We start from the raw sequence: 20,172 nt of genomic DNA, 5'->3' as shown, positions 1-20,172 counted from the left end.
ATCTGCCTTTGTTCCATATCTGTCGGTACTCTGAACAAAAGATTCCAGTTAGTTTTGAAAATTTCAGTTGGCCAAGCAGCCACAGCCTTTTGAGGGCGAGAGAGTTCCAGATTTCTACCCTTAATGTGGGTATTGCTGACTGTGCCATTGGATCCTCAATCTCCATCCTTCTCTGTATCGCCCTGCAGAATGTCCATTCACTTCAGAACAAGGCTTTAGCCATCCATGACTTATGATAGATTATACATTGGCATCATAGGTTTGGTGAAAATTGGTTCATGGCTGATGACACCTTCCCACATTGGGCAATACTTACCATCACCAGCCATGCCTAAACCAATGCAATCAAAATTCTCATTATCTTCCACCAAAAATCAGCAAGATATTTTCACTCCTCTCCTCCGCCATCTGTTGCACCAAGCAAATTCTCAGCCTCAATTATTTGTATTGCAACTAAACCCACTTTGCCCTCTTTTATTCTCTTACCCATATTCATGGCCTCCCCTTCACTATTTAATATGTCCACTCTTTTCCATCATAGAATCCCTACAATGCAGAAAGAGGCCATTCGGCTCATCAGGTCTTCACCGACCCTTCGAAAGAGCAGCCCACACCTAGGCCCATTCCCCCGCCCCATCCCTGTAACCCCATAACCCCACCTAACCTTTCAACACTAAGGGACAATTTAGACTCGCCAATCCAACTAACCTACAAATTTCTAGTTACTTCCTGCATCTCTCTCAAGCCACACATTCTTCCCTCTGCTTCTGGGAAAATAAATCTCCAAGTCACTTAAAATGGAATTTTTAAATTCCCAACTATCTAGCCTTTGGCTGTCAGTTGCCATGATACTTCTGGCTATCGATTTGCTAAATCAGTCCCTTACCATTGCCCCAGATGCCCTTGTCTTCAATAAAGCTCTTACTCTCTCCCACATTGATCCTTTTCTCTGGTTTGGTCGCCATCTTCATTCAATTCGATCAAGGAGTTACATTCTTGATCATACATAGTGCACAACCTTAGCTGGTTCCAATGCATCCTCCATTCCCCTTGCCCTCCAAACCAAGGATGCCTCTTGCCCTATCCATGTATTCACAGCTTTTTCTTGTTCCTTTCCTGCCTTCTCTAATGCCACCTCCAAGCTCATCTTGTCCATGAGGCCCATTTCCTGCTCTCTTCGCCATATTCCCGCTAAATGGCTGACAACCCAGCTTGTTCTCCTCGACCTCATGCTAGTTATATGGTAAATGTAACTCTCTTCTTGGGTACTGCCCCTTCTTTTTCAAATCAACCGTCATCAATCCTGCACCTAAAAATAACACCTTTGATCCCCCTGACCTCACAAACTACTGCGACTCTCCAACTTCACTTTCCTCTCCAGAGTCCCTGAACATGTTGCCATGTTCTGAATCCATGCACATTTTTACAATAACATGCTAACATGCTGGTGTCTTTCACCCCAGTTTTCCACCCCAGCCACGGTTCAGCAAAAGCCCTAATCAAAGTCATAAATTGTATTTGCCATGATTCTGACCTTGTTGTACCAGCATTCCTCGTCCTTCTCAACTTGGCAGCAGCCTTTGACTTGGTTGAGCTTCATCTCCCTTGTCCGGCTTAGTGAGACTGCCACACTTCAATTTTAAAATTACCATCATTATCCCCAACTGTCACTCTCCCACCCCCTGACCTCTGTAACCTCTTCCAAGCCTTAACCCTCCAAGAACGAATGGATTTTTCCAATCCTAGACTCTTTTGCATCTTCCACTCCCTTTAACTTACCATTGATGGCTGTTCATTGTTCTGGAACTACCTCAGTAAAGTGCTCCACCTCTCCCCTCGTGTGTGAGCTTGTTTAAAAATTACCTCCCACTAACATTAAACAGGTAGTTCTGTAGTCAGCCAATTTCTCCCTCCCTACCTAAATAATTTATTGCCATTTGTCATTTTCAATCCAAATACATAGAAGGGGGGATTTTCCATCGCTCGCCGCCGGTAGCGGAGTTCCCAATGCGGCAGACAATCTCATGTGGGGTGGGCACCGACCCTATCCGATGTTCTGATCCCCCACTGGTGGCTGCATCGAGGTTCACACCCACGCCAGTGAGAGGATACAAATGCGTTGTTTGAACCCATCTGCAAGATATTGACGGACTGAACACAGGATTCTCCACGCCTCCATGATGCTCCAGTCCTTTGGGCTGGGATTCACACAGGTGTGGATTGGTGCAAGTATTTGCCAGTGTGGCCCTGATGCAGTGGATCTCATAGTGGACCAAGGGGGAATGTATTTAGCATAGTTGCCTTCAAAATCCATCAGAGGGCCCCCCTCCATGTCACAACGCAAATCCTGCCCACCTCAACCCCAGACCCCCATCAGACTCCCAATCAGACACCCCCACCCAGATACACCCCCATCAGAATCCCAGCATCAAATTCCCCCATCAGACCCCCATCAGGCTCCCCCCACCAGACCTCCATCAGACCCCCTTCAGACCTTCCCACCAGAGACCACCACCAGAGAACTCCCCCAATATCAGAGACCTCCCCATCAGAGACCCCCCCCCCCATATCAGAGAACCCACCCCATTACCATATCAGAAACCCCTCATATCAGAGACTCCCCATATCAGAGAACCCCCCCCCCCACACACACTCAATGACCTCTACCTGGAAGCTAAAGAGCAATCCAGGCAGAAACACTGATAAATCACTGTTTATTCACTCACCTGTCCCTTACACCTGCTGCCTCAGATAGAGGTGTAGAAAGCAGCAGCTGTAATGTCATAGGATGCCAAAAGCACATTACAAGGCTTTAAACCCCCTCAGATCCTTTGATCTGCATGGCATCTATTCACTTTCGAAGCGAAAAAGTTTTTGTATGTTGTAATTGACAGGGTAAACGCCTCCAGACAGTCAGGTGTCTGGATTGTTTATTTTCATTTCCCTTCATGCTTGAATACATCTCAAGTACGCTGCTTTGAACCTAGGCAGGGCTAGCTTCTGGTGTCATTTTAAAATAGCACAGAATATTACAAAAGCCTTATTTGTTCTGTGTGTAATTTTCACTTAAACTTCCATGACTTTTTGAGGTGGTTTGCTTGATTTGGGCGAATGTTGCATATAAAACCGTGAGACCAAAAAGAAACTCCTATCCTATTTTCAGTCTCCTAAGCCCCCCTTCCCTCTCCCACCTTGATGTATTTGTCCGTTCTCTTTTACTGCCAATATTTTATCCTGCACCATGGAAAGAAGTTCAAAGTAACAAATCTAACATTTTTATTTCTCAGCATAATCTCCCCGGCATCTGTCTTTCCTGAACCACAATTCTGATTTCCCACTTTTTCTTAAAAGCAAATAAAAGCTTCTATTGTTAGTTCAGCAATTATTCTGCTTCTCCCAGTCCATGAGGAAATTAAAATCTCCCATTATACCATCTTCAGCCAGAAGTACCAAATGGATGACCCATCCCGGTTTCATTCTGAGGTCACCACTATCAAAGATGCCAGTCTTCAGACAATTCAATTCACTCCACAGGATATTAAAAGGCAGCTGATGACACTGCATACAATAAAGGCTTTTGGCCCTGGCAACATCGCAGCTGTAGCACTCAGGATTTGTGCTCCAGAACCAACCATGCTCTTAGTGAAGCTCCTCTGGCACAGCTACAACAATGGCATCTAAACACAATGTGGAAAATTGCTCAGGTTTGACCTGGACAAAAAGAACAGGACAAATGCAATCCGACCAATTAATGCCTAATCAGCCTAATCTCAAAGATCAGAAAAGCAATGGAATCGTGTTATTATTACGATCCCGGACCAGACCCCAACATTTGCTAGAAAACTTATGAGGTGAGGGGGTCACGATGACCACCTTATAGGTGAGTTGGGGTGTTGAGAGGTTCAGAGGCCGTGGTGTGGGGGTCTAGGGATCTGGGAGTCATTTTTAAATAGAGCTTGTTAGTGCAGGAAATGGGACAGAGTGCAGTCTCGGCGGGGCATTCACTGTTGACGCAGAGTGCCGTTCAATAGTGAGGTTATTCTTGGCGCTATTGCCGCCAAGAAACACACGGCTAAATGCACTCGTCAGGGGACTCTGGTCGCGATTTTATGGCCACACTGTCCCCGGGGCTCTACCCGTCTTGCAACGCCTTGTGAAATCTAACTCGATCTCATGAGACATTGCAATGTAAATCCCACCTATTATGGGCAGGATCATTTTTTAGCAAATCTGCATATTACAGCGAGGCAGCTAGTCTCATTGTAATAGGCAGTTTCCTGAGGTACCCGAGATGTGGGATCTATCTCCTTTGTCTCGGAGACCTCTGGCGAGCGCTGTTCAGTACTGGTCTCCACAAATGGAGCAGACGGACGGACACTCATGTGGTTCTCCCAGGGAATCGGAGACCCCCACGTGCTACCTGGGCACCCTGGCACTGCCAGCCTGGCACCCTAGCAGAGCAAGGCTGGCACCCAGGGAGCACTTTTAGCCACGTGTTTCCCTTGTCTCACAGCACCGAGAGACATCCTGCTATTTAATGCTAATCTCATTGTAGTTTGTTTCCATTTAGTTAAATCTCCCCCCCCCCGTTCATTTCTGTTAAATCGAGCCCAAAACCACATTTGCTTTGCTACAGGCTTCCTTGAACTCTGTATTTATACATTTTCTTCTCTATGTTACCATTATCAACTTGTTTATACTCCAGAGCCTTCCACTCTTATACCACAAGATAGTTTAATTTGTTTCAAGTCCAGTGGTGAGTTATGGAACTTTACTGCATAAAATTAACAGCACTGTTTGCTTTTCCTTCTGTTTCAGAAAAAGAGCGGTGTCAGCCCTCAGGACTCGAAGCTGATCTGGCGTGTGCTGCAGCAGGCATTTGGGCATCCCATCGTTCTCAGCAGCACCTTTCGTATTCTGGCAGACTTGCTGGGATTCGCAGGCCCAATCTGCATCTCTGGAATTGTGCATCACCTGAGTGATGAAAACAAGACCTTCCGTCCACAGGTATGGTAATTTAATCAGCACTGCAATACACAGTTCCAGCACCAGGCTAATGTAAAATCTGTTTTCTACAACTCGCATGGTGAATCCTATTCATCCGTGAATAATATCCAGCAAAACAAGCAATACTGATTTGTAAAAATAAAATACTGCAGATGCTGAAAATCTGAAGGAAAAAACAGGAAATGGTGGAAAAGTTCAGCAGGTCTGGCAGCATCTCAGGAGAGAGGGAGATAAAATTACCAGTTTCCACGGTCGAGGGAAGAGATATACTGGACTCAAAATGTTAATTCTGTTTCCCTCTCCACTGCTGCTGCCTGAAAATCTACTTGAGCCCTATTTCCATACAATTAATGGGAGCCACCCCATATCCAACGGCCTCCCGTGACTCAGTTGTCTCCCCAGCAGGTGGTCCTGCTGGCACCGATTAGTATTTATTTTTTAGGTCGTGAACCGGAAGGGCTTCTGAGGGGAGCCGAGGAGGTGAGTAGCCAGCTTTGCTCACAGGCAAAGAGTCTGGGGTTGCTGGACTTGCTGCCCCAATGCCCGGCGGTAGGTGGGGGGCCCTCAGCCGGTGGGGGGCACCATCACAAGGGGGGGTCCGCCATGGGAAGTTGGGGGGGAGGCACTGGGGTGGCAGCTGCACACAGCAGCACCGTGCTAACCCCTGCATTGCATATACCTGTTCCGGGGGCAACCCTTGCCTTTGCCCGTCTGCCCTACCGATCACCCATATCACCCACTGACTGCTGAGGCCTCTGGCCGTGTGGCCGAAGGCTATTGATAATAGGGAATTGGCAATCGCGGTCAGATGAGCACTTCACACAACCCAAGTGGATTCCAAAGGGTGGGCGGGCCATGTAGCATGTGGGAATCATTACCGAACATCCCAATCAGACCGTGATGCCTGGACACTGTGCCTGAACACTGCAGGAGGCAACACCACACATGCAGCAACCAACATCCGAACACCCAGTGGATGGAACAGACTCCAGGAACATGTCCACAGCCGGAGAGTGTGTGAGTGCAACGGGGAGGGAACCAGTGTCCAGGCCAGGTGACGTTATATGTGGGTGCCAGGGGTACAGGGTCTGGGGTCCATTTAGGGGGTCCCATTGCGGCCGGGTGTGCGTGGGCAGGGTTATCTGGGTGTAGGCGACAGGGGATCAATGGGGGAATGGAGGGTCCCAGGGTGGAAGCCACCGCTGTTTGTCACTCTAACACCCAATTCCGTACAGATATTGAACGGTATGGACAGTATTTTGTACCCCCCAGGACAGGCCTGAGTGGTGCTCCTGGTAGCCCAGGTGACCAGACTGCGGCACAGCAGTATCTATAGATGCTGGAGGCGGAGGCCCACACGCCTGACCCCGTTCCACACCCTGAGGACCCAGCCGCCCATCAGGCCAGGGAGGGACCCAGAGGGGGAAGCCCGCAACGGGCCAGAGTGCAGAGGCATCACTGGCCGTTTGAACAGATGATGGACAGCACGTGCCGCAGGAGGCTCCACCTCAACAAGGAGGCGGTGCAGCATCTGTGTCATGTCCTTGCAGACTTGGCACCACGTAGAGGAGGAGGACACCCGCTTCGGGTGGCCGTCAAGGTCACTGCAGCCCTGAACCTTTACGCCTCGGGATCATTCCAGGACTCGGGCGGGAACCTGTGCGGCATCTCATAGGCCACAGCCCACAGGTGCATCCGACAGGTCACGGACGCCCTGCTTGCCCAGGCGGAAAACTATCTCAACTTTGACATGGACCAAGCCCAACAGGATGCCCGAGCAGCAGGATTCTCCGCCATCGCCAGGACGCCCCAGATCCAGGAGCTGTTAGACTGTATGCATGTTGCTTGTGCTCAGTGGGCCACCTGGGAGTGCCCTAATAATAATAATCTTTATTATTGTCACAAGTAGGCTCACATTAACACTGCAATGAAGTTACTGTGAAATGCCCCTAGTCGCTACATTCCGGCGCCTGTTTGGGTACACAGAGGGAGAATTCAGAATGCCCAATTCACCTGACAGCACGTCTTTCGGGACTTGTGGGAGGAAACTGGAGCACCCGGAGGAAAGCCCCGCAGACACGGGGAGAACGTGCAGACTCCGCACAGACAGTGACCCAAGCCGGGAATCGAACCTGGGGCCCTGGCACTGTGAAGCAACAGTGTTAACCACTGTGCTACCGTGCTGCCTGACAGGAAGGGGTTACACTCCCCCAACATACAGTTCTTGTGTGACCACCACATGAAGGTCACGTGTGTGCACGCTTCCCAGGGAGTATGCACGGCAGCTATATCCTGGGCCAGTCGGACATCCTCGGCCTCTTCAAGGACGACCCAGGAACCCAGGATGGGCAGCTGGTTCTGGGAGATAAGGGGTACCCGCTGAGGGCTGGCTAATGACACCAGGATTCCAGAGACTGAAATGGAGACCCGATAGAACAAGGCCAATGTGGCCATGCGAGCTGTCATTGAGCGGTGCTTCGAACTGCTTTAAAATGCAGTTCCGATGCCTTGACCGCTCCTGTGGTGACCTGCAGTACACCGCCCAGAGGGTCGCCCGCTTTGTGGTGGTCTGCTGTGTCCTTTGCAACCTGGCGCAGCAGCAGGGCAAGGTGTTGGAGGCTGCGGATGAGGAACATGTGCCCACCTCCGAGGAGGAGGTCGAGGATGATAAAGAGGTGCCGGACCAGCAGGGGCTGGAGGATAATCCCAGGGGAAAACCGGAGGACCAGCCGGAGGCGGTAGGACAGGCAGCGAGGGTCCGCCAAGCCCAGAGGACCAGGGAGGCCCTCATACTCAACCGCTTAACATAGAACATGGCCTGGTCTGTCATTGATACCTTACCCTCCCCTCACCCCTGTGGTATTATAGGTATTACGGTGCCTGATAGGCTGGAGCACCATTGGTGGAAACTGTATGCTTTCTATTGGTTAGGATGTATGGTAGCTCCGCCCTGCTAGTCGGGGTATAAGACCCGTGCCACCACAGCAGCCTTCATTCTGTACCTGAGCTGCTGGGGGAAACATCTAGCTTATTAAAGCCTTCAGTTGGACTACAACCTCGCTTTAGTGGTCATTGATCGTGCATCAACCCCCATCTCCCACCCTCCCAAGGTCTGTGTCACATCACTCCAGGGTGCTGCGACAGTGTCTGCACCGTCAACTGGTCACTGTTGATGGCAGAGGGGTGATGATAATCCACAGTGAGTGAGCGCCAGTGCTCCTTAAACCATGGCAGTCTGACCCCTGCCTGTCTGTTGAGTGCTCGCTCACACCCATCCCCTGCACGTGGTGTGCCCGCGGCGGGCGGATGCCTGGAGAGATGGGTCAAAGGTTCGGAGGTCGGCCCGCATTGTGGAAGAAAGTGACAGAAGCATCATATTGCTTATGGTCAAGGGTTTTAATGTGTCACAGGTGTCCAACAATTCCTCACTCTCTCAATGGTGCCTCCCCACTCTCGCACCACCCCCTCCCACCCCCTACCTATCCCCCTCGGCAAAGCCCGCCTGCAACTGGGACAAGCTCCACAGTGCCTTGGCCATTCCCATCTCAGACGGGAACTGTTCTGCAGCACCTCATCAGGTCAGCCTGGTACTGGGTGACACCGCCCAGCGAGTCGGACATTCTGCCCAGGCCGTCAGCCAGGGCTGTGACCGTCTGCGCCTCGCCTTGGACACCTTCACTAATGGTGCCGACATCATGCACCAGGCTCTGCACTATGATCACCACCTGAGCAGTGTTGGCTATGGACCTGCTCAAGTGTCCCTACATCTATCGCTGAAGGTCTTCATTGCTCCCTAATGGCTCCATCAGTTCCAGGTATACCTGTTCCATAAGCTCAGCACCTGACTGGGACCCAGCTGGGTCCTGGGAGACAACAGACCTCTCTGACTGCTGTCTTGTCTGGGTGTTCTTGCCTGATGTACATCACCAGCTGTGTGGTGCTCACCAGATTGTGCCCCAGAAGCCTGACCACTAACATTTCCCAGCAAGGTGCTGTATCTGCGCTGGTGGAGGGTGGGGATGGCAGCTGTGATGCTTCGATTGTGGCATCCACGGAGCTCTCTTCCAAGGTGTTCTCATGGGAGGCAGGGGAGGAGGCCACCTGGATGAGCTGGCACCGTCGGCTGGAGGACCTGTGGTAGAATGGACATGTGGTCAGTGGGAGGGATGGATCAGTCATTATGGCAATAAGTCACGTTTGACAGGTTCTCCGGGTGGGGACCAGTGGATTCTCATCTCTGTGGCATCCGCCAAACTCCACATTGGTCACCCCAGCCACCCCATTCACCTTCAGGGCCCCGTTCCTCGAAGGTGTTGAGGATTCATATGTTCGGCATGCCTCCGCCAGTCTGGGCCCTCTCACGGTGATTGTGGAAGAGCTTCCCCTGCAGAGACACTGAGAGGGCATCGTTAGCCGCATGCGTGGTTCACATGGGTGGGAGGGGATGTGTGAAGGAAAGGTTGGGGGATTGAAGGTAGGGTGTGAAGGGAGGGTAGGAGGCCACATGGAGAGTTGGGGGGGGGGTGGATGCTCACGTGGGGGTGAAAGGTCTCGAGGGTGGGGGGGGAGATGGGATGCATTTGTGTCAACTCACCTGAGCTCCTTCTTGCGACACTGGAGGCCAATCCCCCTGTTCACACTCCCCGAGCTGAGGCCGTCACCCCAGGCGGCACTGGCTACCCTATGGCTCACTCTCCGGGACCCTCAGGGGAACAGGACATCCCTCCTGGCCTCCACCGCATCAAGGAGCCTCCCCAGGTCTGCACCCCCGAATCTTAGGGCCGGTCTTCTCGGCGCCATGGCTATGAGCTGAGTGAGGTTAGCTGTGCATGTGCTCTGAGTACTGCGAAGGGCTGCCGAGTGTGGCCCTGGTGAATCGGCATGAAACCCATGGGGCCTCGTTAAGTGGGCCAATTAACAATGAATCACATTGCCGGCCTCGCCGGGCCGAGCGCCGGATAGCTGGCGGCAGTTCCCACTCGCTTCAACACTTATAAATCTATCCGGAGAATCGCACCCGATGAGATGAATTCAATTCCAGCATGAAAAGGACATTCCGAACATGAAACTTGATGGTTCTGCAGTTGCGTTCAGAACATGAGGCTGTGGCAGAGTGGAGTACATTACTTTACCGATGCCTACCTAGATGTGATGATGCATTCTGTTCGGGCCCATGAGGGGATGCTGCCCCCACCAATAAGAAGCCTGCTAGTGAAACCAGGAAGCCATGGTTGAAGTTAATGGAGAAGGCGAGATGTGTTGCCATGTTCATGGATTTAATACCATGTCTCATGTGTTATGTGTGAGCCACCAAATGAAAACCCAGTTATCCTCCTCTGCTAAAGTAACAGGGATTGCTAGATAGAAATACTGCCAAGGAGAAGGGTAAAGATTTGTGGTTGCACAAGTTTAAGTACATAAGTATGTAACACAGAGCAGCCCGGTGGCGCAGTGGTTAGCACTGCTGCCTCCGGTGCTGAGATCCTAGGGTCGATCCCGGCTTGGGTCACTGTCTGTGTGGTGTTTGCACGTTCTCCCCGTGTTTGCTTGGGTTTAGCCACCACAAGCCAAAGATGTGCAGGGTAGGTGGATTGGCCATGCTAAATTGCCCCTTAATTCAAAAAATGAATTGGGTACTCTAAATTTATATAAAAAAGTAAGTATACATAGAAGATAGGAGGAGGCCTTTTGGCCCTTCGAGCTTCCTCTGCCATTCATAGTGACCATGGCTGATCATCCAACTCAATAACCTAATCTTACTTTCTTCCATAGCCTTTGATCCCATTCTCCCCAAGTGCTATATCCAGCCGCCTCTTGAATATATTCAATGTTTTAGCATCAACTACTTCCTGAGGTAATGATTTCCACAGGATCACCACTCTTTGTGTGAAGAACTGTCTCCTTGGGCATCATTCTCCAACCCCCAGCCGGGTTGGGGAATCGCCGGGGGCTGCCATGAATCCCGCCCCCGCCGGTTGCCGAAGTCTCCGGTACCGGATATTCGGCAGGGGCAGGAATCGGGCCGCGCCGGTTGGCGTGCCCCCCCGCTCGAAGTCCCGCCGATGAATTGCCTGTCCCGCCGGCGTAAATTAGAGTACCTATTTACCGGCGGGACAAGGCGGCGTGGGCGGGCTCCGGGGTCCTGGGGGGGGGGCGCGGGGGGATCTGACCCCGGGGGTGCACCCACAGTGGCCTGGCCCGCGATCGGGGCCCACCGATCCGCGGGCGGGCCTGTGCTGTGGGGGCACTCTTTCCCTTCCGCCTCCGCCACGGTCTCCACCATGGCGGAGGCGGAAGAGACTCTCCCCACTGCGCATGCGCGGGAAATTGTCAGCGGCCGCTGACGCTCCCGCGCATGCACCGCCCCGACATGTCATTTCCACGCCAGCTGGCGGGGCAATAAAGGCCGTTTCCGCCAGCTGGCGGGGCGGAAATCCCTCCGGCGCCGGCCTAGCCCCTCAATGTTGGGGCTCGGCCCCCAAAGATGCGGAGCATTCCGCAACTTTGGGGCGGCGCAATGCCCGTCTGATTGGCGCCGTTTTGGGTGCCAGTCGGCGGACATCGCGCCATTTGGGGAGAATTTCGCCCCTTATATCTGTCCGAAATGTTTACCCTGAATCCTCAGACTGTGACTCCAGGGGCGAAATTCTCTGGTATCGGCGCGATGTCTGCCGACTGGAGCCCAAAACGGCGCAAATCAGTCAGGCATCGCGCCGCCCCAAAGGTGCGGAATGCTCCGCATCTTGGGGGGGCCGAGCCCCAACCTTAAAGGGCTAGGCCCGCGCCGGACGAATTTCCGCCCCGCCAGCTGGCGGAAAAGGCCTTTGGTGCCCCGCCAGCTGGCGCGGAAATGACATCTCCGGGCGGCGCAAGTGCGGGAGTGTTAGCGGCCGTTGACGGCATCCCCGCGCATGCGCAGTGGAGGGAGTCTCTTCCGCCTCCGCCATGGTGGAGACCGTGGCGAAGGCGGAAGGGAAAGAGTGCCCCCACGGCACAGGCCCGCCCGCGGATCGGTGGGCCCCGATCGCGGGCCAGGCCACCGTGGGGGCACCCCCTGGGGCCAGATCGCCCCGCGCCCCCCCCCCCCCAGGACCCCGGAGCCCGCCCGCACCGCCTTGTCCCGCCAGTAAGGTAGGTGGTTTAATCAACGCCGGTGGGACAGGCATTTTAGCAGCGGGACTTCGGCCCATCCGGGCCAGAGAATCGCGGGGGGGGGGGGGCACGCCAACCGGTGCGGCGCGATTCCCGACCCCGCCGAATATCCGGTGCCGGAGAATTCGGCAACCGGCGGGGGCGGGATTCACGCCAGCCCCCGGCGATTCTCCGACCCGGCGGTGGGCCGAAGAATCTCGCCCCTGGTTCTGGACACACCCATCATTGGTAAAACAATGTTAGAATGTTACATTTCTGTTTAACTTTTGAACCATAAGCATTCTTCTGTTTTCGCCACTTTCTTCTGTTGCCCATTTTAGTTGTTCTTCAGCAAATGACCTTTTTACTTGAGGGGATTGTAGATGGGAGGGGTTGGGGTGGTGGGACTGGCTTTTGCATATTTCTGTGTGGCTGTCAGATAGACAGATTGATAGAACTCAGTGAATCTTGCAAAGGTGAAGGCATCCCAAGTAGCAATGTATGCTGCTGCTGGTGCATTAGCCCCATCATATTCTACCTCTTCCTCCTCGTCCTTGGAGTTCTCTGAAGAAACTTTGTGCTCTGTGCCTTGCTGTAATAGCTGTTGGCTTTCAAATGTATTATCTAAAATCGTCCCTATTAAAGCATTTCTAAATGAGGATTAGCAGGGTTGTTATTTTACTGGTTATTCTGCATCTGGTGATTTCTTCATCATTCATTTCTTCATCATTCATTTCTTTAAATTATATTGGCATACTTTAACTTTAATTATTTCAGTGATTGGTACCATAATTGTTAGGAATCCCATAGAGACCAATGGCTTTAAAAAATAAATTTGAATTCCCAGTAATTAATTTAAAGGAATTGTCAAGATGACAGTTTTAAGACTTTTACTGTCACAAATAAACTACAAGCAACATTGACTAAACATTAACTACAGGTAACTAAAATCTAAACTATAAAAAAGATAACCTATATTCATGTTTTAGCCTGACCGATAACCCCACACCAAATACATACCCATTAGAGTCCATTCTCCACAGCATTACAGTTTAATAGGAAAATATACTAATTTGTTCCCAGCTTTCAACAAGTTCATATCTCTTCACTTCACGGTTTGTAATGTCAAGTGACAGTTGAAAGGAATTTCTCTCAGGCTTTGGAGAATTTCTAAACCGACTACTATCGGTAATATCTACTCAAGCATTTTTACCTCCTGATTTAGCCAGGCAAATATTCCAATGCCTTTAGATTGCCATGGGGTATTTCCCTTTACCCAGCGACTGTCCTCCCTTCCACATTCTGCCTGGTAATCTGCAGAGAACTTGCAGCTTTCTTCTCTCTGCTAACCACACTAAATGTAGCTTTTGTTTCTCTGAGACTCCCCTCTGTTTCTCTCATTTTGTATCCAAAAGCTTGGAGACAGAAAGCCCACAGTTAGCCTAGCTGCTGTTGTCTTTGTTTTCGAGTGTGAACATTTTGCACATCTGTCCCAGTAAGCCACAATGTGGGCCTTCGGCCTCCTTGGTAACCAAGCCACAGGAGCTTGTTGTTGGGCAAAACTAGATTTCATGACCCTCTTCACTACACCATTTTACCTTTAGTTAAAGAGACAGTTCAAAAAGTAAAACATTATTGCATTCGTGTTATAATAATCTGTATTAAAAACAGTAAAACTAGTTTAAAGTGTTCCTGTGATAACTCACTTATTCAATTTGAGCATTAAGCTCAAAATTGCTGATGACATACAAATGCTTAACAATAATTCAACATAAACTACATGTATGCCCTTTTTGATATGCTCTTATTTCAGCGAAAGCATTAGACAATGGCTGAGCACCTCCATTAAAATAGTGAACTCAGGGGCGTCATTCTCCGACCCCCCGCCGGGTCGGAGAATGGCCGTTGGCCGCCGTGAATCCCGCCCCCGCCGAAGTCTCCGGTACCGGAGATTGGGCGGGGGCGGGAATCGGGCCGCGCCGGTTGGCGGGACCCCCTGCTGGATTCTCCGGCCCGTATGGGCCGAAGTCCCGACCAGAAATTGCCTGTCCCGCCGGCGTAAATCAAACCTGGTATTTACCGGCGGGACCAGGCGGCGTGGGCGGGCTCCGGGGTCCTGGGGGGGGGCGCGTGGCGATCTGACCCAGGGGGTGCCCCCACGGTGGCCTGGCCCGCGATCGGGGCCCACCGATCCGCGGGCGGGCCTGTGCCGTGGGGGCACTCTTTCCCTTCCGCCTCCGCCACGGTCTCCATCATGGCGGAGGCGGAAGAGACTCTCCCCACTGCGCATGCGCGGGAAACTGACAGCGGCCGCTGACACTTCGCGCATGCGCCGCATTTCCGCGCCAGCTGGCGGGGCAACAAACGCCATTTCCGCCAGCTGGCGGGGCGGAAATCCCTCCGGCGTCGGCCTAGCCCCTCAATGTTGGGGCTAGGCCGCCAAAGATGCGGAGCATTCCGCACCTTTGGGCCGGCGCGATGCCCGTCTGATTGGCGCTGTCTTTGGCGCCAGTCGGCGGACATCGGGCCGTTGGGGGTGAATTTTGTCCCAGGTCTTTAATATGAACATATTAAACCGTCATATGGTAATATCAAATAGCGAGATTTCACGGTACAAGGTAGGTCTGATGCTCAGCTCAGCATGAATCCAGTCTGGCCTCAATCTAAATAAGTCTAAGAGCTCATCTCCATAATTCATCCATTCTGAGAATGGGGGCGGGATTCTCCACTCCCGCGCCGAAGTGCCCACGCCCTCGTGAACGCCGTCCAGGTTCACGAAGGCGCAAAACGGCCCTGATCCCGGCCCCAACAATGGGCTAGGATCGGGGCCGTGTCATCTACACGCTCCAGGCCTTGTCGCCGCGTAAAGGCGGCGCCGCATAGATGACGCGGCCGGTGCCGCATAACTAACGTCACCCGCGCATGCGCGGGTTGGCCGGCGCCAACCCGTGCATGCGTGGTTGCCGTCCTCTCTGAGTCTGCCCCGCAAGAAGATGGCGGACGGATCTTGCGGGACTGCGGAAGGAAGGAGGTCCTCCTTCAGAGAGGACGGCCCGACGATCGGTGGGCACCGATCGCAGGCCATCCCACATTTGAGGTACCCCCCGGTGCAGGATCCACTGCCCCCCCCCCCCCCCCCCCCCCCGTGCAGGCCATCCCCCCAGCGTTCACGCGCTGTTCCCGACGGCAGCGACCAGGTGTGTACGGCGCCAGGGGGAACCTGCCATTTTGGCCTGGCCGCTCGGCCCATCCGGGCCTGAGAATAGCGGGGGTGCCGGAGAATCGCCATTTTGGGTGTCTCCGGCGATTCTCCAGCCTGCGGCCCACGGAACTCGACAGGGCCATTCCCGCCGCTTGGGAGAATTGCGGGAGGGTGTCGGACCGGCGTCCCCGAAAATTTTGGAGGCCCAGGCGATTCTCCCAACTGGCGCGGGAGTGGAGAATCTCGCCCTGGATGCCTCATTTATCCCTGTCAACTTTGGTCAAACTCATTAATGATGACAGAATGATTCAAGGCAATACAATGCTCTGACATTTCAATTCTGAATGTTAAATTATATGCACTTTCTTTGCAGTTGTAAGCTGTCAGATTGATGTTATTTTGGTTAGTCCTGTGTTGTAATAGCTGGATAGATAATGTTCCTTGTTAAGCTTTCATGTTTTGACGCATGGTGTGATTTGTTTTTAAGAGACACTTTACAGTTTATTGTTATTGAATACTAAAAAATCCAATGAACTCTTAATTTGGCGCTGTGGCTATTTGGTAGTTAAAATAGTTTCTGTGAAGGGGCAAACATGAAGTTCTCTGTAACACATGATCTGACCACGACCAAGAGTATAGCTGTGATTAAAGCGAGATGGTCTAGCTCAGGGCTAAATCACTGCCAAAAACAATCAATTTTAATTAACTTTACGGTCATGCCCTTATTTCTGTCTTACTGATGAATTTACGGAACTAAATTTTCTGAACATTCTAAGGAAATTTTGCTCGAAATGTTAAATAATTACAGCCTCTGTTTTGTTTCTATAGGTCAAATTGCTGGGTGTATACTTCATTTCCTCACAGGAGTTTTTGGCCAATGCTTATGTTATCGCAGTCCTTATGTTTCTTGCCCTTCTTCTGCAAAGGACATTTCTTCAGGCATCTTACTATGTTGCTATAGAAACTGGAATTAACCTACGAGGAGCAATTCAGGTACTGTCTTTATGTGCTTTGCATCCAGAAAACCCAACATGTGCTATTTCTATTAGGGTACTTTCGATTTCAAAATGTAAAGAATTTTCAGCCCCAACAAATGTTCTTCGAATAATAATGCAAGTGTACATTAAAATGGCATTCTTGGAGTATTCACTTTAATAGAAAAGATTGTTTTTATATACATAAATTATGCTGAGTAAACAGCGTGGTGAGTTATAACATTGTACATTCTCCACTAGGTGATAAACCTAGTTAGAACCAATGGGGTATCATTTTTCTCTTTCTACCTTCTGTAAGTGGTAAATCCAAACTTTGTGTGCAACATCCAACACCAAAATTGACAAAAGCAGTATTAAATTGACATTATGGAGTAATAATAAATCCAGTGTCCTCTCTGCTGGTAAGTGTCTGGAATTCAAATCACAAATTTACACACTACCCGTCCTGCCTTCTTGCTCTTTGTCGGTAATAAATATAAAGAGGGATGAATATGTTTGCGTAGTACTACTTGAAGTCGTGTTACACAGACTTAAGCCAATTCCCCAGGAACAGGCAGTACCACAGGACACTAGCTATGTGGACCCTACAGGTAATTGATATCAATGCACAAGCCAATAATGCGGTACTGTCTTTGCCCCCCAACCCCCCTTCCCCCCAGGGAACTGACATTGTCTGCGTCGCACTTCTTGAAGCTACGTGAACAAATTTATTTCCCCAAACTTCTAAGCTGGAGATGCATGGGGCAAAATTCTCCCCCAACGGCGCGATGTCCGCCGACTGGCGCCAAACACGGCGCCAATCAGACGGGCATCGCGCCGGCCCAAAGGTGCGGAATGCTCCGCATCTTTGGCGGCCTAGCCCCAACATTGAGGGGCTAGGCCGACGCCAGAGGGATTTCCGCCCCGCCAGCTGGCGGAAATGGCATTTGTTGCCCCGCCAGCTAGCGCGGAAATGCGGCGCATGCGCGGGAGCGTCAGCAGCCGCTGACAGTTTCCTGGCGCATGCGCGGGAGCATCAGCGGCCGCTGTCAGTTTCCCGCGCAAGCGCAGTGGGGAGAGTCACTTACGCCTCCGCCATGGTGGAGGCCGTAGCGGAGGCGGAAGGGCAAGAATGCCCCCACGGCACAGGCCCGCCCGCAGATCGGTGGGCCCCGATCGCGGGCCAGGCCACCGTGGGGGCACCCCCCCCCCGGGGTCAGATCGCCCCGCGCCCCCCCCCCCCCAGGACCCCGGAGCCCGCCCACGCCGCCTGGTCCCGCCGGTAAATACCAGGTTTGATTTACGCCAGCGGGACAGGCAATTTCTGGGCGGGACTTCGGCCCATCCGGGCCGGAGAATCCAGCAGGGGGTCCCGCCAACCGGCGCGGCCCGATTCCCGCCCCTGCCCAATCTCCGGTACCAGAGACTTCGGCGGGGGCGGGGGCGGGATTCACGGCGGCCTATGGCCATTCTCCGACCCGGCGGGGGATCGGAGAATGACGCCCAAGGTTTTGCAATATTTGCTCTTGGCACAAACCAATGTGTACATAGAAACAGAAAAAAATGGGAGCAGGATAAGCCATTTGGACCTTCAAGCCCACTCCGCCATTCATTATGATCATGGCTGAGCATCCAACTCAATAGCCAAATCCCTGTTTCCCCCAAATCCTTTGATCCCCTTCGCCCTAAGTACTATATCTAACTGCTGCTTGAAACCATACAATGTTTTGGGCTCAACTACTTCTTGTGGTAATGAATTCCATAGGCTCACCATTCTCTGGGTGAAGAAAGTTCTCCTCATCTCTGTCCTAAATGGTCTACCCCGTAACCTCAGACTGTTACCTGTGGTTCTGGCCACACCCACCCTCAGGAACATCCTTCCTGCATTGTCCCTGTCCAATCCTATTCGAAGTTTATAGGTTTCATTGAGATCCACCCTCATTCTTCTGAACTCTACCGAATACCATCCTAACCGATTCAATCTCTCCTCGTTCGTCAGTCCTGCCATCCCTGGAATCAGTCTGGTAAACCTTCGCTGCACTCCCTCTAGAGCTAGAACATCTTTCTTCAGATAAGGAGACCAAAACTGCACACAATTTTCCAGGTGGGACCTCACCAAAGCCCTGTATAATTGCAGCAAGACATCCCTGCTCCTGTAAATCCTCTCGAAATGAAGGTCATCATACCATTTGCCTTCTTTAGCCTGCTGCACTTGCATGCTTACCTTCAGTGACAGGTGTACGAGAATACCCAGTTCTCATTGCACATCCCCCTCTCCTAATTTATGGCTATTCAGATAAATAGCCTTCTTGATTTTGCTACCAATGTGGATAGTCTCACATTTATCCAAATTATGCTGCATCTGCCTTTCATTTGCCCACTCAATCAACTTGTCCAAATCACACTGAAGGATCTCTGCATCCTCCTCACAGCTCACCCTCCCACCCAACTTGGTGTCATCTGCAAATTTGGAGATATTTTGTTTCCTCATCCAAATCATTAATATATATCGTGAATAGCTGGGGTCCCAGCACCGATCCCTGCAGTATCCCACAAGTCACTGCCTGCCAATTTGAAAATGACCTATTAATTCCTACTCTTTGTTTCCTGTCTGCCAACCATTGTTCTTTCCATCTCAGGTGGGCAGCACGGTAGCACAGTGGGCAGCACGGTAACACAAGTGGATAGCACTGTGGCTTCACAGCGCCGGGATTCGATTCCCCGCTGGGTCACTGTCTGGGCAGAGTTTGCACGTCTGCGTGGGTTTCCTCCGGTAGCTCTGGTTTCCTCCCACAGTCCTAAGATATGCAGGTTAGGTGGATTGGCTATGATAAATTGCCCTAAGTGACCAAAAAGGTTAGGAGGGATTATTGGATTACGGGGATAGGGTGGAAGTGAGGGCTTAAGTGGGTCGGTGCAGACTCGATGGGCCGAATGGCTCCCTTCTGCACTGTATGTTCTATGTTCTAATACACTACCCCTAATCCCATGCGCTTTAGTTGTACACGCTAATCTTTTATGCGGGACTTTGTCAAAAGTCTGAATGTTTACCTCTGAACTGCCAGTCTGATCTGGAGACAGCTGTTAGAGCTTGGAAAAGTTGTCCTGTTGTAATAAAGATATCTTGTTTAGGGATTTGTTACTTGAACTTCAAGCACTTAATCCTTGTGTCAATCCCATTAGTATTGAACATGTGAGAAATCAAGCATCATGATGAACCAAAGGACAGAGTCTTCACATTAAAATCTTGATAAGCATGAAAAAAGACATACAAATATGAAATCAAAAAATACATTTGCAAGTCTTGTGTCAGTTTGGGAAGTGACTCAAGCAGTTTCACTTAGAAATTCACCCACTTGAGAAAGGAGATCTGAAGGAGGTCTAAACAACTAAAAATTTAGAAAGTCTTCCTGAAATCGCCACATCAACTGACCAGCAAACAGAAACACTGGCAAAATTATTTTATTAGAATTTACTAGTGATGTGAAATTGCTATGCATACCTCAACTGCTTCCATGATGTGTCAGCCTCATAGGGAAACTTTGAACTGTCAGCTATACCTGTGTTACCAGTAAACTTTATGGGGCAGGATTCTCCATTGCCTGGCGCCGATACCGTAATTAGCGATCGGGCGGAGAATCGATTCCGACGCTGGAATCGGCGCTACACCGGTTTGATGCTGGTTTGTGAGTTTCTGCCCCCTCCAAACCGCCGGCATCATGACCCGCGCCACGTGCAGTCGCAATGCCATTGGCGCCTCATCGGCTGGCCCACTCTTGATGCTCCGTCCCCGATGGACCGAGTTCCCAACAGCGCGGGACACGTGCCCTCTCAGAAATCGTGAACCCGGCGTGGCGG

At 51.4% G+C, this 20,172-nt stretch overlaps 1 protein-coding gene across 1 annotated transcript in view; it reads left to right on the top strand.

Moving 5' to 3' along the window:
• LOC140384522 (ATP-binding cassette sub-family C member 8-like) overlaps window positions 1-20,172 on the top strand; it is a 497,256-nt gene that overhangs the window by 153,232 nt on the left and 323,852 nt on the right. Inside the window, 2 exon segments of the mRNA XM_072466291.1 lie at window positions 4,819-5,007; window positions 16,169-16,333. Coding sequence (XP_072322392.1) covers window positions 4,819-5,007; window positions 16,169-16,333 — 354 coding nt within the window.

The sequence above is a fragment of the Scyliorhinus torazame genome, chromosome 10 (assembly GCF_047496885.1).
Source record: "Scyliorhinus torazame isolate Kashiwa2021f chromosome 10, sScyTor2.1, whole genome shotgun sequence".
Classification (NCBI taxonomy): Eukaryota; Metazoa; Chordata; class Chondrichthyes; order Carcharhiniformes; family Scyliorhinidae; genus Scyliorhinus; species Scyliorhinus torazame.
The sequence above is the reverse complement of the archived record's forward strand: the minus strand, read 5'-3'. Positions and strand labels throughout refer to the sequence as shown.